General features: G+C 43.3%; 1 protein-coding gene across 3 annotated transcripts in view; it reads left to right on the top strand.

Moving 5' to 3' along the window:
• The window catches only part of LOC128074375 (phospholipid-transporting ATPase FetA-like), a 74,298-nt gene that overhangs the window by 45,524 nt on the left and 2,618 nt on the right, over positions 1–26,156 (top strand). For all 3 annotated transcript variants that reach the window (XM_052670173.1, XM_052670172.1, XM_052670171.1), the window contains 16 exons: positions 2,739–2,935; positions 4,387–4,595; positions 6,765–6,808; positions 8,250–8,415; positions 8,839–9,027; positions 9,383–9,498; positions 11,161–11,325; positions 13,091–13,202; positions 14,181–14,286; positions 15,094–15,241; positions 17,447–17,630; positions 19,128–19,351; positions 20,072–20,155; positions 20,935–21,180; positions 22,243–22,381; positions 24,361–24,491. In XM_052670173.1, coding sequence (XP_052526133.1) covers positions 2,739–2,935; positions 4,387–4,595; positions 6,765–6,808; positions 8,250–8,415; positions 8,839–9,027; positions 9,383–9,498; positions 11,161–11,325; positions 13,091–13,202; positions 14,181–14,286; positions 15,094–15,241; positions 17,447–17,630; positions 19,128–19,351; positions 20,072–20,155; positions 20,935–21,180; positions 22,243–22,381; positions 24,361–24,491 — 2,460 coding nt within the window. The remainder of the gene's footprint in view (positions 1–2,738; positions 2,936–4,386; positions 4,596–6,764; positions 6,809–8,249; positions 8,416–8,838; positions 9,028–9,382; positions 9,499–11,160; positions 11,326–13,090; positions 13,203–14,180; positions 14,287–15,093; positions 15,242–17,446; positions 17,631–19,127; positions 19,352–20,071; positions 20,156–20,934; positions 21,181–22,242; positions 22,382–24,360; positions 24,492–26,156) is intronic.

The following is a 26,156-nucleotide window of genomic DNA, read 5'->3' as shown; positions in this document are numbered from 1 at the left end:
ACTTTTAAGGCACCTAGCATTTTGGTATCTGAGTGCAGCTCTGCCCTGTCCCACATGGCCAGCAATGTGGCCTCGGGTCCTTCCAGCTCTCCATGTGGCCAAAGGTTGCAAAGCATAGTCATAAAAAGAGGCAGTGTGTTGCACTCCCGAGTTTGGAAATACAGAGCAGCCGCAGCTTGTGGTAAATGCCTCATTTTAAGCTTAATGAAACTCCTTCTGCGTTAACACTGGCAAAGGCATTTTGTGTTTAATTGTCTGTAAAACTTCCAGGGACAAGTCAGTTTTTTTGGCAAGGCGTGACAAAGGAGTTATGGTTCAGTGCTGCCCTGGTCTGTCCCTACAGGGGTTAATTGGGAGTGAACCTTTCCAGATGGAAACCATCACTGTGTGTTCATGTTTGGGAACATTTCTCTCTGCAAGGCTCTTTGGCAGCACAGGGCAGAAATCAGCAAGAGAGGAACATTTATTGGGATCTCAGAGAGATGAGAATGTTCCTCGTCCAATAGGGGATGCTACTCTCAGTACCAGGAATCTGTTTTCCCTCCAAAACTTGCTTTTTTATAAGTTTGGGGAGGCACATTTTGGGAGAAATACAGCTGTCAGCTTCATCGCTAAGCGCCTTATTGCTTCAACACAGAGCAAAACTCAAAGTGCCAGCAAAGAAACCCAGACTGTTCTAATGCACTGTCTGGCAGGAAATGTCTGTCAAAAGTCAGCTCCTCCCTCCACAAATCCCCCTCAGTCCTGCAGAGCATTCATCAGGCGTTGTGCAGTCTGCTCATGGTGGGAAGCCTTCAGCTGCGATAGGTTTGCTCTCTTCCAGCTTTTCCAGTGTGGTGGTAATGACGCCAACACTGACCACAGTTGTTTGTTTGGCTTTTCTAATTATTTTATAGCAGACAAGGTCTGCAGTGAGAAGTCATACTTTTTACTCGACCGACAGAAATACGTATGAAAATGGATGGGCTTCTGTGTTTTCTCCATCTGTTGGTTCAATAGAGGGCATTACCCATTCCTGAGTCATCCCTCTCACAAACCCTTAGACCGCTGTTATTGCAACAGCTCAAAATAAAGTCTGTTTTTAGTGGCTGTCACCGAGGCTTAAAAACACCACACCACATTCCTTACTAGCAGCAATATTGTCTCCATTTCACCAGTGGAGTAATATACTGAGCTTCCCACAGCTAAACAGAAAGCCTGCTCTGTTGTGGGAAACAAATGTGCCTCCTGAATCCAGCACAATACCTTTATTAATTAAAATCCCCCCTTAGTATCTTGTTGGTATCGAATCTGAAGTTGGTTGGGCATGAACTTTTAACCAAGTGACTCAGATCATTCCATAAAAATATCATTCCTCATACACTACTTAGTAATGCAAACATCTGCTTTACCCGCAGTTGCTATATTTGTATCTCACTAACTGATTTGAAAAAAGTTGATTACTCCTGTAGTATGACTATTACTGGTTGGCTTTACAGTGTCCCAGTGTTCTGGTAGTTCATCCCTAATGGCCGTACGTGCAGGAGATGGTTTTTAACAGCACAGTTGCACAGTCTGTTGATTCTGTATCTTCACACTCCTGTTAGGATGGTGGATGTTTCAAGGAGAATCCAGTATCAATGGAATTTCTTTTAGTATCATTTATCTAGGAATAATGTCATGCTAGCTTCTGTTTCTTTACCACAGTCACACTGTTTCAGCTTCCAAATATTGTAATTATCTTAGCAGATTTTCAGTATGTTTTGCAGCTTTCAAAGCATTGTTAAAAATTAACTTGACTCATTAAGGTAATTATTCAGTGAGCTCCTTCAAGCTTTTGGCTTTCAATTACCTGGACCCACTGATTTGAAAATGCTTGTTATTAGCAGATAAAGCAACATATTGTTCCTTATCACAGTAGGTGAACTGTCTCTTCCATCTGCTACATCATATGGGATAGATACATCCTTCTGCTTCATTCCACCATCATTAGTGGAGGAATGTCTGTTGAACAAGACTGCCTTTTCCACACCTATATTTGTGTGTTTACTGTTTTCTTGGTATTTATCTGATTTTTCTTCCCAATTGCCGTTCCCCGGGTTGCTTTAAGCTTCAAGAAGTAGCTTGCTCTAAGTCCAAGGCTACACCTCAGTGTCTGACATTGCTTTTTGTTAGCTCAAAGGAGGTGTAATCAGATTGCAATGGTAGGTACCAAGGCAACAATTAGTTCTGAGTCAGTGACTTTCCTTTAACCATAAGAATAATATCCAGTGCTGAATTCCAACCTGCACAGCGATGGATTTCCTGCATTACAAATTATCCTTACTGATTTTTCAGAAATTGTGAGGAAAACCTCACAATTGGCAAACACATCTGGCAAACAGCCAGAAGAAGTCTTTAGGGTGGTTTTATTCTCGAGTGTGCAGCCAGACTTTTAAGGAGCAGCAGCTCAGTGCTCCTCCAGTGAGATTTGATGCTCTACACCCATCTGCCTATGAGCACCCTCTTACAGGTCTGTACTTGGGACATGAATTCCTGTTTGTCTGAAGTCTTGTGAAGCCGAATTGCCAGAGACTCTGCACTGTGTAGTTGTATCTCTGAGATAAAGAGTCAAATTTTTGTGTTTGCCTCCTTTACCTCTAAAAACCTTTGCCCATCATGCAGACTATCCAACTCCTTTCGATTACGGTCTTTCAATTAAACAGCACGTAATGAATTCCTTGTTTTTACATGCAGTATCTTTTTTTTTTTTTTTCCAGATCTTTGCATTTTTAGCACTGATGTGTCTTATCCTAGCCATTGGCAATGGTATCTGGGAATCTGATAAGGGCTACAACTTCCAAGTGTATCTGCCCTGGGCAGAAGATGTCACGTCTGCCCCCCTCTCTGCCTTCCTCATGTTCTGGTCGTATGTAATCATCCTAAACACAGTGGTGCCAATTTCTCTCTATGTCAGGTATGTGTCACATCCTTCTTTCATTTTAGAAAAGTTTTAGCTTTTGGCTGGACAGAGGTTGGAAGCAGATGAATTCTGAGGTCCCTTCCAATCCAAGCCATTCTGTGATACGACATGAATTCAGTCCCAGTGTGGGTGACTCTATACAGCCAGGGCCAGCTCTCTACGCTGTTGCCATCTAGTGAAGACATCTCATAGCCCCTACTTTTTTGACTAGTCAGAACAGGTCCCACATGGTTTTAAAAAGAACAGGAGGTTAAAAAAATATATTGTCTTCTTTAGTGAGACCTTTTTTTCTCCATTTGAAGAAGAGGTGTAAGTGTAGGATGTGGTGGGAGTGAGGCTGGAAACTTGCTACTACAGGTAGTACCATGCTTTCTCCCCTTTGTACAACCCACTGGAAAAGCTGAATAGCACTTTCTTTACAGTGGCTACAAGGCTCATATGAGGTGTGGGTTGCCAGGTAGGAGTTGAGGTAGGAGTTGTGTGAGTGTACAGTCATTGCCATAGTTTCCAAGAGAACAGTGCTATGTTGGCTATTGCAGATGGGCAAGTGGTGTAGGAAGGGTGGACGTGTTACCTACAAAACCTGGAGGTGGCACTGTTGGCTGCCTAGGCTGGTTTGGTTTGTAACTTACCTAATTTGTCAGGGAGAAATGCTTCTGACTGCAGGATGTACTGTTGCTGTGTAATTCAGAGAACATGTGTGAAAAGTTTGTGTTGCCAATCCACAAGGACAGCTCGTAGCTGCTGGTGCTGCCCTCTCCATGGAGCTTCCAGAGCATGAGCAGTTACACTCAGAGATAAGGGGTTGGAAGTTGCGTTCTTAGACTCCCTTTTGTGTTATCAAATGTAAGGAATTCATCCCGTTCCTGCCCAATGTGTCATACCAGCGGCGAAGTGGAAATTCATGTTCTGTGTGAGTTGATATTGCTCCATGATTATATTGAGTTACACAATGACTCACTTGTTCTGGTGATCTGAGTTGTTTGTACTCATCTCCAGGCACCACAGTGCAGCTCAGCCCAGAGTCCCTCCAAACACTTTCCCTAAACTGCACCAAATGAAACACCCTGCTGCTGCCTCTGGCACGGCTGTGCTCCATGCACAGCTGCCAGTTGTTCACAGCAGGGTTAATGATGAGTTGTGCTGGAGTGAGAGTGAATTTTTGTGGCTTGTCTTAACTCACTGCTCAGCCTAAGGAAAGGATAGCCGCAGCAGAAGCAAGTGCAGGTTTGCTACATAAGGGAAAGGAAGCTACTACAAGCCTATTGCATCGTTTCAGTGGGACTTGCTTTAGTATTGCTCACTGCAGTCCATTTAAGGACTACTTGACAAGTATGCCCTGTCATTAACTTCAAAGCTGTCCTCTAATTGCTAATGATAGTGCTAAAGATCTTGTCCTTTAAATCAATGACTATTTGGTCGCCTTCTCTTTCTCTTTTCACCAGTGTAGAGATTATACGCTTGGGTAACAGTTTCTACATCGACTGGGACCGCAAGATGTATTACCCCCTGAATGACACACCAGCTCAGGCCCGCACCACTACACTCAATGAAGAGCTGGGGCAGATCAAGTACATCTTCTCAGACAAAACAGGAACTCTCACTCAGAACATCATGTGTTTCAACAAGTGCTCCATCAATGGCAAATCCTATGGTATGTTAACCATTGCTCTTATTCTCTGGGTTTCACACCTCTCAGTTAACAGAGACTAAATATGACATCTTGAAGAGTGTTTTGTAAGAAGCTGTAATGGTCAGATATACAAGGACAGTCCTGATATTGCATTATTTGTGTATCTTACTATGATTTTCCTGTCTGTTGTTTCCTTTGCTTCCCCCTTTTGCCATCCCTTGACCTCCTTTTGACCTACCTATGGGGTAGGAACCCCACAATCCACCCAGCGAAAGAACTTGTACTTTATTACTTTGTTCACTCATTGATCCGAGTTTTACTACATCTATACCCAAATTTACTCTTTTTCTGATATCACTGCCTATATGATCTCAGCCCTTTGTGATGTTATTGATATGGTTACCCAAGTATTGATAGCTTTGTAAAACTCTTATTTCCTAAAAGGCACCCAGTCCTCCCTTCCAACTTCCTTTCAATGTGGAGCCCAGCTGTTCCTCACATACTCACTCTTACCTACCTGTGAAATGAGCTGTTCCTCATGGTGGTATATTGTCAACTACTCACAGTGTTTTCTCTCGCACTTAGCAATTTCTTACATACTGAGCACTGGCTTTATACATCCTATTCAGGTAGTTTGCCCTTCAGCCCGTGTCAATGGTATGGCCATTCATCTGCATCCTAACTTATTTAGCCTACCAGGAGAAAGAAAAGTTTGTAGAGAGTTAGAAAAAATGGGAAACAATGGTTGTTAGCACCATTAGATGACAACAGTCATTGACAGGCTCCTTCATTGCATAGCCACAGGCAGTTTTCTTCATCCACATCTAGAGGTGCTAGCAATTCACATACTGACTAATTGATTAACATCATTAGTCTTCCCCAGAAAAATTAGTCACATCTTATTTGTAGATTGATGCTTGTGTTGCCTGTATCAGACCTACTGATGAACGAGTGTGCCAAAAAGCTTGTGCTTCTTTCTCAGTGCTATCCGTTGGCCTAGACGAAGGAGTAACTTCTTCCTATAAATCTTGCTTGGCGTATATTTGGATGACACAATATCTGCACAGTGCTACTACCCAGCCTTAGTGCTGCCGTTTGAAAATATTCTGCCTGCTAATTCATGGCCATGGTTGTACTATACATATTAGTCATGGAACCAGGCCAAACTGACCAATAAACCACTGACATTCATATGTCCTCTTGTTGAGCTTTCTGCTCAAGAAATGAATGAGAAGTAGACAGAAAGAAGGCAGTCTATCCTTTCCCCTCCACTCCTCCCACCCCAAATGCTTAGCTGTTTCTCCAGCATACTTTGGATTTTACACTTGGAGCGAGCCATGCCAGAAAAAAGGATGCATTGGTTCTGCTGCCAGGGAGGATACTCTGTAGGCTTAGGCTTGCCATTAAGGAGGAGATGTCTAATAGCCTTTTGATTATAGTTCCCATTGGGATCAACTGCTGTATAGTTCTCAGGAGAGATGGCGTCTGAGTTTCTTTCTCAACCTCAGGGTTTTTGTGAGGGAGTAGTAATAGTAGTAGTACCTTGAATTGATAGTAGCCACAGTTGAGTTTGGATCTGTAAAATATGTAGTTTTCTGTGTTTCAGTCCTATTTCAAAAAGTATTGAATCTGGCTGGCCTGGGCACAGCCTGCAGCTTCCTAGATGTTCTTGTCCAGACAGAAGTTTCAGTAGGGAAACTCCTGTAGCTAGAAGGGAGATGTCATTCATTTCTCTGACCAGATCGTCAGTTCAGTGAAAATACCATCTATGTGTGGGAAGAAGGGGCTTTGGCACAAACTGCTCTTTGCTCAGGGATTGCTGCAAAACATGACCCAAGAGCTGGATTTTGTTCCAAAATATTTTCCATTCCAAAGGAAAGAGAAATCTCCTGAAAGCACCATCTTAACACTGTCACTTCTGAGCAGAAATTCTTCTTTACCCAAATTGCAGACAACTTTATGATCGCTGCTTTGAGTTTTAAGCTCATCTCTGGATTTTGTCATGGATTAGTACAGGATCTGATCAGTATGAATCACCAGTCTCCACTCCACATATATTTGTGTTTATTGAAACTTTTAAATTTGGCACTAGCTTCAAAACGCTTCTGTCTTTTTTTTTTTTGGTAGAGAAGCTCAGAGATTGCAGTTATCTGGAGTTTATGGGATAACATCAGTCTTTCTTGCTTGCAGGTGATGTGTATGATCAGTCTGGTCAGCGGGTAGAAATAAACGAGGTAAGTGCTCAAGAGCTAGCAGATCCTCTGCTTTCTGTGAACCATGCAGAGGTGTGCATTGACACATCTCACCCAGGCTTAACTCGTACTCATGTTCCTCCTTATCCTAACAGCAATGAGATGCATTATTAAGGGCATCAGAGGCTTATCATAATTGCATTCCCTTCTAGTAGGCCTGCTTTAAACTTGCAGGATGGGCAGCACTGTTCTCTCAGCTTCGTGTGGCATCCTACTGCATGCATAGCTCCTCTGGACACTTGAGTACTGATAGTGATTGGAAACTTGGACACTGTTGGGTACTGTTATCCTTAGCAATGAATTAAAGTTCTGGCTGGGAATCAGGGAGTTCAGTTCATGTCCTTAACAAAGTCACTGTCAAATTTCCCTAGTGTCTGAACATTGGAGAGTGTGAAAATGAGTGACTTCTTCATTTTCTCCAGCCTCTGCTTGCTGGTACAAACCCCCATATTGGATTTCACTGCCTAAAATGTCTGAAAACTGCATGCAATAATCCAGTAAGCAAATGGCAAAGCGGTGATTAAAATCCCACTCCTCATCCCTGTGATTCATTCCTAGACCCTTTAGAACTTGAACTGAAATTGGCTCTTTGCTCTGAGTGCTGTCAGAGGTGCCACCATCCTGCCCTCCTTCAAGCAGCAGAATGCCCCAGAATTGCTGGGGTAGAGATGCTGGTCTGCTCCCAGCCAGCCACCCAGCAGCAGCGTCCTGCGGGATGAAAGGCTGATGCCCACACACCCACAGTGCTGGAGTGTTTGGACCTTGCACAAGTCAGCAGAGGTGGGAGGGCTGTGTTCTTATGGTGTAAGTGCAGAATGTCAGCTGGTGCAGGTCAGGGTGACTCCCATCCCGGAAACTCTGAGCTCACTGGGGGTGGGATGAGAGTGGGATCATGCTGGTCAGGCTCTGCCAAACATTCCTCCAGGACACTTCATCCTGTTTTCCGCTGTGATCTTCTGTGCTTGGAGGCTCCTGTTTTCAGACAGTTTTTAAACAGTAAGAGTAGGCAGTGCCCACAGGGCTGAACCTTTACATCACTCATCTGCTATCTTTTTCCATATCAGTTTTTTTTTTACTTGCTTTTAGGAGGATGGAGAGCAAAGCCTTTTGAATTATTTTAAATTGAGCCTCCACGTGCCCATGTCCCAGACAACCATTGAAATCTGGATGATGCTTTCAATAAGGGAGGCATCTTTTTAGATAACCATGCTGTCAGCCCAGGTGCTGCTCTGAACAGTGCCGGTGTGCCTGTCCTCTCCTGCGACTAAGTAGCTTTCAGGACCTCCCACTTAGATTCATCACTGTGTCATGAGCAGCTCTGCAAGAGAGAGATCTCTGTAAATGTAAGAGAATGGGGTAGGCAGGCACTGGTTATATATGTATATGAGAACTCAATAGATAACACTAATCCATATTTTTACAGAACACAGAGAAGGTTGACTTCTCCTACAACCAATTGGCTGACCCTAAGTTTGCCTTCTATGACCACAGCCTGGTCGAAGCTGTGAAGCTGAATGATGCCCCGACACACAGGTTCTTCCGGCTGCTCTCCCTTTGTCACACTGTCATGCCTGAAGAGAAGAAGGAAGGTGAGGACTGGCAAAGGCAGCAGCTGAAGTGATTGTGCCCATCATTTATGACTGTGGTTAAGATGGGATTACTGTAACTGGAGTGCAGAGATTGTAGGTGCCACAGCTTCCCTCAGATGGGAGATGGCTTGAACCACTCTACTTCACACATAGTTTTCCAGCCTTAGTGATTCTGTGATTCTGTACCACCCCTGGAGGTGTTCAAGAAATGTGGAGATGTGGTACTTGGGAACGTTGTTTAATGTGCAACACTGATCACTGGTGAACAGTTGGACTAGATGATTGCAGAGGTTTCTTCCAACCTTAATGATCCTATCATTCTATCATTCTAGTTAATTGCGACCAAAAAAAAAAAAAAAAAAAAGTATTTATTTAGTTCAGAAACAGGGCAGAAGTCACATTACCTTCTTTCCTGCATGGCAGGTAACTTGGTGTACCAGGCCCAATCTCCCGACGAGGGAGCCCTCGTCACTGCTGCCAGAAACTTTGGATTTGTGTTCCGGGCTCGCACACCAGAGACCATCACTGTTGTGGAAATGGGAGAAACAAAAATCTACAAACTTCTGGCTATTCTTGATTTCAATAATGTCCGCAAACGAATGTCTGTTATTGGTATGTATGTTCTCTTGGCTCCTTTCTTCCTTCCTGGGATTTTAGGTTTATGAGAACCTTCACTGGCACCAGAACAAATTGTTCTTGATGTGTGAATATAGATGTCCTACCTGAATTTCAGGTTGTTAGGACCATATTGTCTTAACAGAGAATCTGCTCAGACCAGTGTTCAACCTCTAAAGCTGAGTGTAGTTATGCTCTCTTCTGTTCTAAGCAAGTTCGTCTTGGTTCCTGGGATTCTGCCAACATTTGGTAGAGTTTAGACACCTGTAAAAACATTTGTTCTGATACAAGTGCTGTGAATCCCACCTGCTTCAGCCTGAGATGTGAAGAATTTTTGTCCTCTTCCTTCTAGTACGCAGTCCAGAAGGTGACTTGACTTTGTACTGCAAGGGGGCTGACACCATTCTTTATGAACTGCTTCATTCATCCTGTGAGTCTCTCAAGGAGGAAACCACAGAACACCTGAATGTAAGTGTTTCCTTCTTCACTGAACCTCTGCATTTGGTGGTTGCATTTTCTCCAGGTATGAAAATGTGATTTGTATTAAACAAAAAAATAGATTTCAGAAGCAGCACCCAAACAAGAAGTATATATAAATATATAAAAATATATTTTTTTTTCATGGAGATTGAAGAGAGAAATTAACTAATGAAGCCTTTGATACCAAATTAGGCATCACAGGTGCTATTTAAACTGCTCTGTATTATCTGAGGCATCATGACATGGATGTCAAATACAGGTTACAACATTCACAACAGTTATATTCCTCTAGAGAAGGAGGTAGAAGCCAAGCAGGACAGGTGGAACTTGTGATCTTGTGGAGGATATGTCCCTTTTTGTGGCAGGAGTGTTGGAACTAGATGGTGCTTAGCATCCCTCCAACTCAAACCATCTAATGATTCTCCCACATCGTACAGAATGGAAAATGCAGCTCTCAAACTTGTGGATTTTTATATGGTTGATGTACAGTGAGGTGTAGTCTCATGCACTCATGAAGTGGATGATCTGGCCAACATTTACTTTGCCTTGTGATACCAACTCCAGCTGATACAGAGCAGAGCACAAGATAACAGAATATTTTGCCAGGGGTGTGGAGCAATTGCACAAACATCTCTGCTCACTGCCTGAGGAGGAATGTGGTGGATGAAGAAGTCAGAGCACAGGGAGATGGGTTGTGATTGTGGTGTATCTGTAAGGAGGTTGTGATGAGGTGGGGGTTGGCCTCTTATTCCAGGTGTCAGCAGTAGGATGAGATGGAATGGCCTTAGATTGCACCAGGGAAGGTTGAGGTTGGATACTAGGAAAACTTCACTGAAAGAGTAGTGAGGCGCTGGAACACACTGCGCAACGAGGTGGTGGAGTTCCATTCTTGGGGGTGCTCAAGAGTGGTGGAGATGTCATTCTTAGGGTTTAGTGGGCAACGTTGGTGATAGGTTAGATACTGAACTAGAAGATCTTAGAGGTCTATTCCAACTTCAACGATTCTATGATTCTTTCATTCTGTCCCTGATGCATTTCTACTTCAAGCTTGTACTTATGGAATTCCAAAGGAGAAAGAAAGTGAATGTCCTGTTTTGGGGGTAAACTTCAGTTTGTGTAAAGAGGAACCAGCTTTACCAGGGAGTTGGACTCAGTGATCTCTAAAGGGCCCTTCCAACCTCTTCAATTCGATATGTGACTCTGTGATCTGCAGAAGGCAGACTTACAAGATCTTCCTGAGATGTCATGACTGTGCCCTCACTGTGCATTTAAACCCACCACTGGACATGCTGAGCACAGCTCTGAAATTTAAGGGTGAATTCAGAGTGTCTAATTTAAGTCTCGCTACTCTGAACCACATGTTGAAAAATGGGGTCCCAGGAAACAAGAGCCTGGTTGATGTAAAGGTCAAAGCCAGAAAGTTGGATAGGATTTTTTTTTTTTTTTTCTTTGCAAGGATTGTGGACAGCAATGTAAAATGTTTTTAAACATTTTGTAGACTTGTAGATTTGTAGACTCAGGTGTGGGTTTTCACCCTTCCTCTGCAGACATTAGGTAAGAAGTTTTCACAAATAGCTCCTTGCTTTCAGAGAGTCCTCTGCAAAGCAGAGCAAGGAAACTGACCTCTTCTGCCCCACCACTGTCTTGCAGGAGTTTGCTGGGGAAGGTTTGAGGACACTCGTCGTGGCTTATAAGAACTTGGACGAAGAATATTTTCAGGACTGGATCAAGCGTCACCACGAAGCAAGCACCTCCTTGGAAGGACGGGAAGACAAACTGTCAGAGATATATGAAGAGATCGAAAAAGATCTAGTGGTTGGTATTTCATGGAAACTGGGCCAATGTCTGGGGGAGGCAGTGAGGATAGTGGTTTGTCAATAGACACTTCAGTGTGACTTCTGTAAGCACTGCGCTGCAAACAGCTCAGTGGGTTGCTTGACAGGAGCAGTTTGAAATATGGCAGTGCTGGGTTTTCACTGGCACCTCCGTGCGGAGCCAGCAATGGGGTGTCAGCCACCAGTGCCTGGGAATGGTTTTATTTTATCTCACGTGGGTGTCGGAGTAGCTTTCTCGTGATGAAGTGACATAGCAGAGCCTAAGGGAGGTGGCAGGGACACAAATATTTCATAGCTCTCCTTTGTGCTTGCAAATGGCTGATCTATTTATTTTCCTCTCTTTGAAACGGCAGGCAGTGAGTAATCCCCAGGTCCTGCTCCATTTCAGAGAGAGCATCGCCTTTGTTCTCACAGCCTTGGGCAGGATGGGGGATGATGTCCGTGAAGATGTTTGTGTCAATCTGAAGCAGAGCTGAACTGTGATCTTTAAGTCATTCTTTTCTCCATGAGTGTTGTTGCAGCCCTGGGGTTTGCCTGTGTTTTACAGACGTGAATAATGAATGAAAAGAATGTGTGGTGTCTGAGGGGAAACAATTCAGCTTTTGCACTCATAGCAGTGTTTTTCTGAGATCTGGGAAATCTGGGGAGCTGCACTGTTGCTCTTTCCATTAGCTTTATGCTCAGGACACTGCAAGAGCTGGGAAGAAGTAAGTGTAAGCCTAGAAGAAACTGACCTATAGAACCCCCCTCCCTGTGGGGCAGAGCCTGCTGCCCTCCTGATCTCAGTAGAGTAGTGGAAAACATGAATCCTCCAGCCCAGAGTGTGCAAATGCAGCACTGGGGTATGTTCAGAGCAGGGAAGCCAGGGAGCCAGATGCTTTGTAACTCAGGATGATGAAGCTCACGGCCTGACTAAACTAGTAGTCCTTGTGGAGGACAGAGTAGTCCTTGTGGAGGTCAAAGGCTCACAGGTAGAACACCAGATCCTTCTCTGTACCCTACACAGGATTGACTTTATCCCCAGAAAGTGCTGCAGGGAGAAATGGAGTGGTGTAAGGGAGCCTGGTTTGTGGTAGAGAATGAGTGCAAGAGAACAGAGTCAGCAAGGGAGTAGAAGAGTCTGAATTTAGTCTCCCAAAAACAGGAGGTATGGTAGCAGGTGCCGCTTACGCCTGAAAGAGAGTGAAACCTTCATGTCCCTTTGACAATAGTTTAAAGCCACCGAGTATTTCCAAAACACAGAGAAAATAGTAACTTTAAAATAACAAAGGTCTGTGTCCTGATCAGTTTGAATTTAGTGCTGTGTGGCAGTGAGGAGTAAGGATTGGGATGAATGTGTTGTAGGCTGGAGAAGATGCTTTGCAACAGCTGCAGTATGTCTGGTGCAAGATCTACACTGGAGATTGCATATGGAAATTTGGGGACAAGAATCCCCAAAAGTCTTCATTCCTGCATTAAATCTTTATCTATTGTGGAGAGGACATGGAAGAACATAGACGTGCTCATGTGTGGCAAATGATTTTTTGCATGTTTGTGATCCAGCTGAGCCTAGAGGGTTACACAGTACAACATTTGCAGGATCAGAACTGTACCTTGAACAGTAAATTTGCTGAGGGAGAATGAAAATCAGTGCAACTTTATTTCTGAGTTTCTTTTGTTCTTGCTTAACTACCTGCATGGACATCTAATGCTTTCTCCTGTACTCACAATGGGAAGTCTTAACCTATTCCCTGTTCTCCGTAAAGCTGCTAGGTGCCACAGCGATTGAGGACAAGCTGCAAGATGGGGTCCCACAGACCATTGAGACTCTTGCCAAAGCCAGCATTAAGATATGGGTTCTTACTGGAGACAAGCAAGGTAAGGGGGCTACAGTTTGGGATGCCTCCTTCTCTTTCATTGATGAGATGATTCCACTGGGATCCATATTCTCAACCTTTCTCCTTTGAAAATCTGCACAGAAGGTAAACATGGAGGGCTTTCTTCAGTGCCAGCAAGGCAAAACTCTAGTTAGCTGCAGTGAGACCAGTTAACTGCAAGAAGTGCCTGTTCCTAAGTCCTGACCTGAAGATGGAAACAGTATGAAGATAGTGTCCCTTGGCAACGGAGAGGTGACAGTGAATGTGTCACCATAATACAGTCTACTGTCTTGCTGAAGAAGGCTAGAAAAGGTTAACTATAACTTTCAAGAAACTTGAATGCTAAAGCTGGTCTTAGTTCTGTTTCTGGCATTAACATTCTAGAAAGAAACAGGAGGAAACAAAAGCTTCTGTAAAACTCATTATGCTGGAAAGAACTGTGAATAGAATCCAGTGAATTATTTTGGAGAAATAATAACCTTGCTGAAACAACGGCATTTCTGGGATGCAAAAAGTGTTTCCAGATCACTTCAACCAAGAAATGAGCAGTGAATTTTTGAGAAAAAAAAATGAAGCATTTCATTTTTCATGTTGAGAGTGAAATAAATTTACTTCTGGAAAAAAAAAAAAAAAACAAAATACTTTTTTCTCCAAGGAGTTTTCTAAATAAAAAGTCTTGATATTCTTCTTCGGCGCTTTGATTTGGGGCTGTGTTTTCCCTTTTAGGGTGGCAATAGAGATAGGGGATGGAAACTTCAGTATCCTGAAAAAAAATTTTGGAGGCAACACGAAATGTTTTAGTTGCTCCAAGTGTGTTGACCAAAGGGCATTTCAAGCTTTTTTTAGTTTTTCTGTAGATTTCTTTCCTTCTGTGGTCTTCTAAAACCCAGCTAGAGACCTGCTACACCCATCTAAGACACAGACTGTAGGTGGGTTTGGAGTGCTAAGGTGGGTAATCTCTCCTGCCTTTCTTTCCCAGAGACGGCAATGAATATCGGTTACTCCTGCAACTTGCTGTATGATGACATGGCAGATGTCTTCGTTATTGAAGGCAGCACTTCTGAGGATGTACTTAATGAGCTCAGGTAAATGGTTGAAATGTACAGCTTCGTTACTGTGCACTGACGATGGAATGGCCAGTATTTTGTGGTGTTCTCTTTTTGTTGTTGTTCATTGATTTATTTTCCCCTGGATGCTTTACCTGGTGTAGCTCGTTTCAGGAGAGCTTGATTAGCTGCCTCCCTGGAAGACCTACCAGATAGACACAGTGTAGAAATCTTCTGTGAGGGTAAACTCTGTAGCTTCTTGTTCCAAGAGTTCAAATCTATATCACTGAATGAGGCAGCAAAGTCATGCAGTCAGCATCAGTTGACATTGGAGAAGTGATGAGGAGCCACAAAGCCTTTGGCTTCAGGCTTGATCTGTGCTGTTGCTCTACTGCAACTGTTGTTCATTCACGTTGTAATTTGTTTGCTTGGATATGATCCTGCTCTGGCATTATCTGGAAATCTGCCTTCCTCTATAGCCTCTTCAGTAGATACATGGAGGAAAACTGGAATTTTTTTCAACGCTTTTCTCTTTAAGGAGGTGACTGACAAACAACATGCGAAGAAATTTGGGATCCCTTTGGAATATGGTCTTTTGTGACATTCAGATCAGTTGTTTGACTTCAGATCAGCACAGATTTAGAAAATGCTTTGTAGACTTTCATAAGCATATGGGTGATGTGCACAAAAAGCAGCAGCTAAACAATGTATGTTGTGGTAAGGATGCAGGAAAAATTGAACTAAACTAACAAAGGGAAGCTCCAAATTCCTAACATCATAAAGCTGGTTTAGTACATCATATATGTCTACAAGATTTTAATTCTTATTCTGTTTTTTTTTTTTCAGGAATGCAAGGAGAAAGATGAAGCCAGACTCCTTTTTGGACAGTGATGAAATCAACATTCAGATTGAAAAATCTTCCAAAAATCTAAAGCTTCTACCTGATGAACAAGCAAATGGGGTGTATGGTCTGGTTATCAATGGCCACAGCTTGGTAAGGAAGTCCAGAGTCATGGTAGGACTCAGTGTTCCTAAAAACTTAAGTTTGAGATGTACTGGAAGTCTGAAAATGTTTAAAAATTAGCAACTGAGCACAGAGGTTTGCTTTTTTTTACCTGCGTGTGATGTTTTGGTGTTGTTTTTTTTCCCTACCTGAAGATGAGCTCCAGTGATTACTTGAGGCATCAAAGGTGATGAGCAAGACTTCAGAAGGAGCAGGAAGAAGCTGGACCTGATGCTCAGTGAGCTTGAGCAGTAGGCAGATCTGTTATTCTTACAGAAATATAGTGGAAAAATATTCAGGCAGTCAGTGGATGTGCCAAGAAAATAAGATAGCATCAAACATGTATTTCAAGTATGCCAAGATCGTAAATACATATATCTGATAAATACATATATCTGATAAAGATAGAATATATGTCATAAAACTTGACTAATAAATTCTTCAGTGCTCCCTGTGATGTTTTTCCAAGCAAGCTGAAGTAATATGGTATTGATTAAGTTTTTTATGTGACAAATGCAAGGCTGCTTGGAAAGTATGGCTTTTATGAGCCCACTGTGGGTATGAAGCAACAGTGACATTTATAGAGGGCTACCCACATCTATTCAATACTTAGTATTTTAATTAACTGCTTCCAAAGAAAGCAGACTTCTTAAACCTGCAGGTAACACCACACTGGGAGGAGCTGCAGGCATGATGCAAGAAGTTCAAGATTAGATTTGGAAATAATTTTGGCAAGTTGGAGAAATATCTTGAAAAACATAGAAAATGCAATTCAGGAAGAACAAGTGCATTGTTCTCCACTTTCACACAATCAGCTGTGCACATACAAGATCAGACATATGGATGTAAAAGCATCACCTGTAACACTTGCAAAGAAACCCTCCTGCTCGCTGATGCTTGGCATCAGTGAAGCTGTAGCTGAAATAATGCAAGTCACTTGCCCTTTTTTTTTTATTAGAAAATTGTAGGCCAACAGGAGAGAGAATGCAAAGAAATCTGTAAGATCATGCATGATCTAGAGACCGCAGATGAGAAATAAGAGAGTTAGGGTTTCTGAGCCCAGGGAATGCCGATCCACCCTGATATGAACAGGTAAAAGAATTCACAGAAGAGTATCTCAGCTCAGATGTTTTCTCAGTAAAAGTGATAGTGCTTTGGTACGGGCTGCCCACGAAGGTGGTGGAGTCACCGTCGCTGGAGGGACGTGGTTAGTAGGCATGGTGGGATGGATTGACAGTTGCTACCTCTTAATAGCAATCCAGTAAATTTAACTCCCAGCTCTATATCAGCCCTGCTAATTACTATCCAAAAATCTTATCACTAGATGTGGTTTATTTCTATGAAATAGAAATAGAAGGCTTGAAGAGTGGTAACTCTCCTGCTAGCATCCCACTTTAACAGAGCATCTGGCCAGTGCTTTGTCCCCTGTCTACTGGTACTGTGTACACATAGTCTTGCTGAGACTTAGAGAAAGAACAGGGCAAAGAAGCAGCATCATATAACTAGCTGATCTCTGCGCCATGCCAGTAGCCGAGTTTCTGTGTGAAACACAGCTGTTCCTGATGCTGTGTGGGCAGGATGCTGTAGCAAAACCCATTTCTGGCTGCAATCACTGGTACATGCACTAAAACCAAATCAAGAACAGGTCTCTTTCATTGTCTCCCTGCCACTGACAGGAAGGAAGGAGGATTCTGATAACCCAGTATTTTAAAGCTCTTGACTCTTAAACAGAAAGAAAAAAAGGACATCTGGACATCTGGCCAAAGGATGGTCTGCCTTACAGTGGAAGGACTGTGGGCTTGCTGTAATGGGTAATGAGAAAATCATAGAATCATTAAGGTTGGAAAGACCAGTAAGATCACCTAGTCCAACCACTTACCAATGCTTGTGACTTCTCCAGACCATGTCACTTAATAAGCTGAAGCTAAGTAGATTCCATCCATGAATGTCTATGGAGGAAAAACATCAAGGAACAGAGCCAAAAACCACAATTTGAAAGAAATATGAATTGTTAAGCCTTCTCTGGTAGAACTGCAGGGGTAATCAGAAATCCAACTGTGCTTTGCTTTCTCAGGTTCTTCTAAGCTCAGCATTTTCAGGTACCTCATGCTCCCCTTGTGCTGGATGGGAAAACTCCAGATCTCACTGCTGGTCTGACACAAGCTACTAGGAAACATCTTTGTCTTTTGCTCTCAGGCCTACGCGCTGGAAGGGAATCTGGAACTGGAGCTGGTGCGAACGGCGTGCATGTGCAAGGTGGTGATCTGCTGCCGGGTGACTCCGCTGCAGAAGGCCCAGGTGGTGGAGCTGGTGAAGAAGTACAAGAAAGCTGTGACCCTGGCCATTGGAGATGGTGCCAATGATGTCAGTATGATCAAAAGTGAGTAAGGGCTGAGAGCCAGCGTTGCGTCGCCTCCTACAAGCCAGCATGCTCCAGAAAAATGATGCACCTTATAATAGACCTGAAGCTCGCTGGGGTGCAAGTCCACCTGTATGACTGCCTGCCATCATCATGATGGTAATGCAAACAACAAACAAACTTGTTTCAGGGTGGCCTATGTGCCATGCAGAAGGAAATCTCCACAGCTTTAAATAATCTGCACAGTGTCGCAGGATTTTTTTTAACATTTCCACTTAGTGGGGCCCTTTGTCATTTGTCTCACGCGTGTTATAAAACACAGGCCTCTAGGCTCCTTTATCCTTGAGCATCATTTGGTGCTGCATTTCCTCAAAGAATTTATGAAAAGAATCCCCTAACTATGTATAATTAAATTAAGATTATTCAGAAGGGCCTATTGCTAATCTTCTTGTGTTAATTTGCAAGAATTGATTAACTGGAGCTGTTTAATTAAGAAAGAAAAGGCTAAGTAGGGAGCTTCAAGGGAGATAAGTCAGGCAGCCAGTCAAGGAAGGATAAGAAAAGCAAATTAAAAAGTGTAAAATGATAATTAGAAACTAACGCTGCCACTACAAGAGGGTTGGGACTTTGGGATTTTATCAACTCGCTGTTCCGTGGAAACTTCTGAATCTCACCAACCCTTAGTCATCAAGATTGCTTGCTCGTTAGTTACAGCTGTATAATTAGCTGTCATATTAAACTTTTGTCCATGTTTAATAAACCCAGGCTGCTATTAAAAGAGATGTGTCTCTTCTATCTAATTATATGATTGAACTAATAAAGCCCAAGAAACGTAAAGGCTACAGTTAGCCTTATACTACTGTGTCTGATAAATCTGTGAAACATTTGACAGTTTGAAAGTTTTGCTTGTCTGAAGCAATGTTTTAAGGCTGTTGGAAGGATTTTTACGCATGTAAATACAATTATTCATGTGTCAACAGAAATTAAAAGTATTTATAACAGCAGCAATGATTTGTGCTGTTGGAAAATAAAATGTGTTGTCGCAGAGAATGTAGCTCTATTCAGGTAGTACAAGTCAGTTACTAAAAATGAATCAATGCAGCCAAAATCGTAACAGTGCTGAAAGAATTAGTACCCTCTACTTACTTTTTTTCCTGAATATCTTGACGTAGGACTTTTCAAGCAGTCTGGGATGGAATTAACACAGTGTCTCAGGATGAGTAATTCATCTAAGCAATGGGGTTAGCACAGCCCTCGCTGTACTCACATAGGATGATAGGCTCATAGAATCATTAAGGTTGGAAAAGAGCTCTGCGATCATCTGTTTCGACCGTCCACCTATAACCAGTATTGCCCACTCATCCGTGTCCCTCAGTACCACATCTCCGCGTTTGTCGAACACCTCTAGGGATCCACCACCTCCCTGGGCAGCCTGTTCCTCAACTCCTCAACACTCTTCCCTAGAATAACTTTTTCCTGATATCCAACCTGACGTGACCAATAACCTCTTTGTTGCAGCTGCCCACATCGGGGTTGGTATCAGTGGCCAGGAGGGGATGCAGGCAGTCCTGTCCAGTGACTTCTCCTTTGCGCAGTTCCGCTACCTGCAACGCCTGCTCTTGGTCCACGGACGCTGGTCCTACATCCGCATGTGCAAGTTCCTCAAGTACTTCTTCTATAAGAATTTTGCTTTCACGTTAGTGCATTTCTGGTATGGGTTCTTCTCGGGCTTCTCAGCTCAGGTAGGTCAGCTCCTCTGTTTTCATGGTCGTGTTTAGCATTTCCAAGGAAAATGCCTGCAAATATTTTAAATAAAAGTAAACTAAACCAGTTCTCCCTTACTATAATGCACACAATTCTGTCTTCAGCTTGTACAAAACTGATACAGTATTGCTGATAAAGGAAAGATGCCTAAAGACATTTAACTGCCTTATGAAGAATGTAGGCGCCTCCTGGGATTTTTGAAAGTGTCCAAAATGATTACAGCCATCAAAGTAGGATGCAGATTACCCAAAGCCTGACCACTGTGGTGCAGATCTGTGTAGGACCTATGATTTTCGTGAACATGCAAGAAGAGCCTTACTAGGTTAGGTCAAGGAGCTCTTGTGACTGTGGGCAGTAGTGAGTGCTTAGCAGTCAGGGCTGACATAAAGTCATCCTTCTCTTGCATGCTCCTCACCTTCTGGTAGTGAGCAGGTTAGGGCTGTTGAGCTCAAGTCTTGCTATACTTTTGGTCTCAATAGTATCTGCAGTCAGGATGCTCCAGCATCTACCTAACAGAATTACAAAGCGATTGAAATTGGCAGGACCTCTACGTCCAGCAGGTCCAACCCTTGCTTCAGCAGGACCATGTTCAGGCAGATCTACAAGGAGGAGACTGCTTTTATAACTGTGTAATCTTGTCAAGAGATGGAAAAGGCAGCGTTCTCCTAACATGATGCTCTGCTTTTTTTTCCCTTCAGACTGTCTATGATCAGTGGTTCATCACGCTTTACAATCTGGCATATACCTCCCTCCCAGTGCTAGGAATGAGCCTTTTCGATCAGGTACTGTTTTGATCACTCACACATTATTTTTATAGGCGTTTTGTGTCTGGGTACTTTGAGTTGATTCAGAGAAGCAAAAACAGATAGCTCTTTGGCTAGCTGTTGTGATAGTCCCTAAAACAGATTCCTGCCAGTGAGACCTCAGAGCACAAAAAAAGGACACACCAAGAAGGAGATTGTATATTATCTTGCCTTGTCCTGTGTGCTTCAGTGTTTGGAGATGTTTTGGTGTTGACATGAGTGAAAGATGCTATTGCACCCTTCCCCTGGAGCAGCCACATCTCATTAGCTGTGATTCTAAAGCCAGACAAGTGGCTTTTTAATCAGCACACAGAATAAAGGATGACATACAGCTCTGAGGATCCTCTTATCCAGGAGGTCCAGGTTAAGCCTTCCTACAGTAATTTCACATATACATGTATTTCACACACATATTTCTACCTCAATAGAAACACAGCCAGAATGGTGTTTTCTGTTGTTAAGCTTCCAGGAAACCCCTAGGAGAATTGGGCATACAGTCTGATTAAGATGAAATGTACTTTTTTTTTTTTTTTTTCCCAACACTTGTCAGATTTTTCAGCACAGAATGGTGAAATTTGGGATGGAAAACAAGTCTAGGTGACCTCAATATGTGGCATGCTAGTCACTGAACTGAGTGAATTGGTTGATGAGCCTTTTCTCATGGAAATGGACATAAGGGGACATGGCAATCTTAAGTGGTCCTGTGTGGTTGGTTGGGAAGGGGCCTGCAAATGTGACCATCTTCTCTCTGTTTTCAGGACGTGGATGACCGTTGGAGCCTGCTGTTTCCACAGCTATATCTGCCTGGACAGGAAAACCTGTATTTTAACAAAACAGTGTTTATCAAGTGCATGTTGCAAGGCATCTACAGTTCCCTCATTCTCTTCTTTATCCCCTATGGGGCCATGTACAATACGATGAGAAGTGATGGGAAAGCCATTGCTGACTACCAGTCCTTCGCCCTGATGGCCCAGACCTGCTTACTGATTGTGGTGTCTGTACAGGTAACTGTACTGACTGTATTTAAGAATCTGTTTTAAGAAGGCAGCCTCTGAAGGGCCACTTGGCATTCTGATAGCATTCTGTTTGCTGCTGCATCTTCAATTCTTGCAAAAGTATTTTTTGTGTATATTCTTGTGACACCAGCTTATTCTCCTCAGTTTTACAGAACAATAGATTTTTCTGCCGCAGAAATCACAGCCGCAGGAAGGCAGAGTTTTTGCCTTGGGAAGTTTGCTGTCACTGTGGAGAAGGTGGTTAAGGCTGGAAATAGAAAAGACCTCATTCCAGTTTTCTTGGATGTGCTTGAACCACAGGACTGTGTCTGCCAGCAGGCAGTTATTTATGGGGACTCCATCATAGTGAGATCTCATGTGTGGTGCAGAAGCTAGAACTGGGCTTAGTGAAAGAAACTGCTAGGACTTGGAGCTACAGCATTCAGATGGTATTGGAATGATGAGAGAAATTTCTCAACAGAAAAGCAAATCATTCATACCTCTCTAGAAAATGGTTTCTGCTTTCTGAGGTCTTGTAGGCTCTTTCTAGCTTCTGATGGAAGATCATAGTTTGGAGTGGGGTTGTAAATATGGCTTTTTTGATGTGAGTATCCTGTCTCTACTACTGGCCACTAGTGAATTTTTGATAAGAGGGCAAATGCAGTAACGCTTGCCCTGAAAGGTCTTCCTGCATTCTAACTAAGGCTTGTTATTATCTAAGGCTTGGAGTGAGGACTGAATGAACAACTGTCTTGGGGGTAGGGGTACAAACTGGAGGACAAGATCTCCAGCTGTCTTCCACACCAAGGACACACCAAGAAGGAGATTGTATATTATCTTGCCTTGTCCTGTGTGCTTCAGTGTTTGGAGATGTTTTGGTGTTGACATGAGTGAAAGATGCTATTGCGCCCTTCCCCTGGAGCAGCCACATCTCATTAGCTGTGATTCTAAAGCCAGACAAGTGGCTTTTTAATCAGCACACAGAATAACGGATGACATACATAAAATCTTTTAATATCTTTTAAATATCTTTTAAATAATAAGGGCATTTATACTGCTCTGCTCTTTCAGATTGGCTTGGACACCTCTTACTGGACAGTTGTGAACCAGTTCTTCATCTGGGGCAGCCTTTCTGTTTATTTTGCCATCACCTTCACCATGTACAGTGATGGCATGTACCTGATCCTCCCAGCCTCATTCCCATTTGTTGGTAAGCACTTGGGCAAACCTGCATTGTACTCAAAACTATTATACAGTGGAGCTTAACTCTGCTAAGTGCTTCTAGTATGGGTCCTTGCCTCTCTGGAGGCAGTAATATGCTAGAGTATAATGATGGCCTGTTTCACAAGAAACGGCAGGGTACTTCTGGAGGCAGCCACAAAAGCTTACTTAGAGTCCCATCCATCCATGTGAACATGCACCATATTCACTTCCTTGCAGAATAATGCACATTCTCACACAGCCACGGGAATGATCCCTGAAATAAACTTGTTGAGCTGGCTGGAACACTTTCAGCTACACTTTTACATTCTGTTTCCAGATATCCAATGCTTATAGGTGTCTGGCAGCATTTTGTTTGCAGAAGGATGCATGTTATGTCATAAACAAATTGATGTGTTAGTGTAGAAAGACACAGAAACACAACATGTATTTAGATGCCATAGGACAATGGTGAGCTTAGACAGCAAATACTCAAGAATAAAGAAATGCCACTGCTGATTATCAATTTTCATCTCTGCATAAAAAGTTTCTGAACTTGTGAAAAAGGAAAAAATACCATAAAAATGAATGTCTCATGAGACTTTAACCAGGGGGAAGATGAAAGATTAGAAAAGTAATTTGGATGTTTTTAATGGTTCTGTGTATCCACTGATGTGCCATTGCTAGGAGATTTTACTCCTGATAGCACAAAGCTTTTTGTTCACATCTTGGATCATTGTACAAATCAATACATTTATTTCTGGATGGTCTGCTGACCCAAGACCAGTTCTGCCCATATTTGCTGCATGGCCATTTTAGAAATTTCTTAGATTTCAGTCAGTGCCTGCAGTGTGTCTTCCAAGCAGATGGTAAGATGGCTTTTAACATCAAAAGTGCTGAATGTGAGAAGGTAGAGTGTCTGCTGAGTTTCCAAAGACAGCTGGTAACTCACTTGCCAGGGGTTTCTCTATCTGCTGTTCTGTTGGTGCTGCTGAGGTCAAATCATCCATAATGCTGAATGCTGCTTAATAAGGTCTTAGTCTGAAACCACGTCTAAGGAAAGTGTTTCTAGGAAACACTTGGAAAACTTTTTTACTTATTTTACTGGAATTGACAGAATTTGGCCAAGTGAAGACACTCAGCAACTTTACTACCAACAACGTCATTGAACACTGTAATGAGGGTTTTATAGACTGTTTTCTATATTCCTACATTCCTTCAGTTTTCAGAGGAGCCAAAAGCCAGCACTTCAGTTTCAAAGAACACAGCAGTGTCAGACGTGGCAGCTAGTTTGCCCACAGATCCATTAGATGCACACCCAGAGCAACGCACACTCCTAACGAGCTGTGATCCCATCCATTTAGGGAAACAGTGCTGAAATTAAGAAGGGTTCTTCCTTTTGCACCAGCATCTTGGAAAAATTTGGGAGGGTTGAATTGCTGCTACAGATGTCTTGAACACTTACATCAATCTTCTGCACTTGATTTGACTCTTTAACATACCTCTCTGTCTGAGAGATTGAGTTTGGATGTTACCTTCCAGTTTCCTCATCTCAGTGATAATGATATTGCTGTCCTCTGCAGCAAGTTCATTTCACTGCTGGAGAAGGTGTCTACTTTATATTTTCACAGAATCACACAGAATCACAGAATCACCAAGGTTGGAAAAGACCTATAAGATCATCCAGTCCATCCATCCACCAGTCACCAATAGTTCTCACTAAACCATATCTCTAAATACAACATCCAAACATTCCTTGAACACCTCCAGGGTTGGTGACTCCACCACCTCCCCTGACCCATTCCAGAGCCTGACCACTGTTTCAGACAAGCAGTATTCAGTCAAGTCCAGCCTAAATCTCCCCTGGTGCTTGAAGCCATTTTGGTCAGTTTCCCAGTGTTTTGGAGTGACAGAGTGATTGAATCGTGGCATTGAATAGAATGATGGTGAGACATATTGTTGATATGCTTTCAATCGTTTATTTTTCAGGTACTGCTCGAAACACTCTCAGCCAACCCAACGTGTGGCTAGCAATCTTCCTCAGCATTGCCCTCTGTGTGCTGCCCGTCGTTGGCTTCCGATTCCTGAAGGCTCTCTTAAGGCCAACTGCCAGTGATAAAGTAAGGAGGCATTTTAGTAAGCCTGAAACCCTCTTCCTACCAGCCAGGCTTATTGCAGAGCCATATTGCAGGGGCCTGGCACTGCTTGGAGCGCACATCCCCGCAGGTGCAAGTGCTTGCCATCCATCTGGCTCCCAGTCCCTTGAGCAGGAAAGCTGAATTTGGCTTTTGGCACTGCTTAAGCCACCTGCAGCTGGGACTGAAGCTGAGATTATTTAGATGCGGATTGGATTGCACTGGAGTGAGGAAGCAGCACTATTTTTAGGTGCAGGGTTTAAGTCCTGTGGCTTGGCAGCAAAGGAGCAGTGTATTTCAGTCCTCTTGCCCTCGTACTGCAGAACTTTTTGCCTGGCAGACCACAGCCCTCAACACAGCATCCATCTTGCTGGGGATTTTTTGATTTCAGAAGTTACTTCATTTGTAGCCCCTCCGAAACCACCTCCCAGGAGTCTGGAGGTGAGACCGTTAGGGCAAGAGGAGGCTGGGAGAGATGGAGTGAGCACACAGCTCAGCACAGCGAACGACCCCTGCACAAGATCAGCATCCCTGCAGCTCTCCGACCTTAGTCTCAAACAGGAGCATCTGCTAAATGCTGCTGCCACCTCGTGCTCCCTTCCTCTTCCTGCACCTCGCTGCGGGGCCTTCATCCCTGTTCACTGCAGGGAAATTGGACCAGATGACCTTTAAGTTCCCTTCCAACCTAAGCGGTTCTATGATTCTGTGATTATCCTTGGGATGCTCACAGATCTCCTAGGGTGCTCCAGGGCTGTTTGAGGAAGAGGCAGGGGGAATGCTCAGCCCTTGCAGAGGGGAAGGTGGGTGCTAGGTAGGATGGTCCTTGAGACAAAGAGGAAGTTCCGATGTGCAGACATGGGCTGAATTTACTCTTTAGCTGAGCAGACATAACTGTGGCCCAAAATGCCAGTCTCTGTGCATTGAGTGAGCATCAATAGTGCAAAACCACTTTATTGTTTTTTCCTACTCTGGGAAATGAACTGTCACAGGAGAGGATTGTTTCCTGCTGTATAGAAATCCCCAGCTGGCAGCACAAAAGGAACTTATATACAAAACTGACCCTTAGAGAACCAAATATCTTTAGCGCTGCCCCAGGCAGCAGGGCCAAAGGGAGGCAATAGGGGATTATCCTGAGCCACATGGGGACAGACAGCCTCCTGTCTGCAAATAAAGTGCAACATATTTCTCCCCTCTGACAAAGGATATGAAAATCCATTGATCACCACCATCATAAAAACCTTGTACATATTGGAGATTCCCTCAAGTGCTCTGTGTTCAACAATTCCGTACAGATCTTGCTTTCTGGACTTTCGGCTGTTGTTGCAATGACTTCTGCATGTTGGGGAATTTGACTGAAGTCCCTAAAAGAGCTGAGGCAATGCCACAACCAAGGTTTCACAGAGCAGAAATCATCCTCTCCCATGTCTTACAGACAACACTACCAGCAGTGCCCTTTAGAATAAGATTAGTTTTCACCCTTTTCTAGGTTGGCAAGTTCAGTTCCTGATCTGCAGTCCTTCCCACGATCCTCTTGTTTTGTTAATCATTTTTGGGTTTGAAGCCTTCTTTTTTCTCTCCTTTCTTTGCTCCTCTTTTACTGTGCTTGTGGATAGCAGCGCATTTGCCACGTGTTCTGTTTCATTTTCTGAT

The sequence above is a fragment of the Tympanuchus pallidicinctus genome, unplaced genomic scaffold, assembly GCF_026119805.1.
Source record: "Tympanuchus pallidicinctus isolate F22 unplaced genomic scaffold, pur_lepc_1.0 scaffold9, whole genome shotgun sequence".
In the NCBI taxonomy this organism is placed as follows: Eukaryota; Metazoa; Chordata; class Aves; order Galliformes; family Phasianidae; genus Tympanuchus; species Tympanuchus pallidicinctus.
This window is presented reverse-complemented; position numbering and strand designations above follow the sequence as displayed.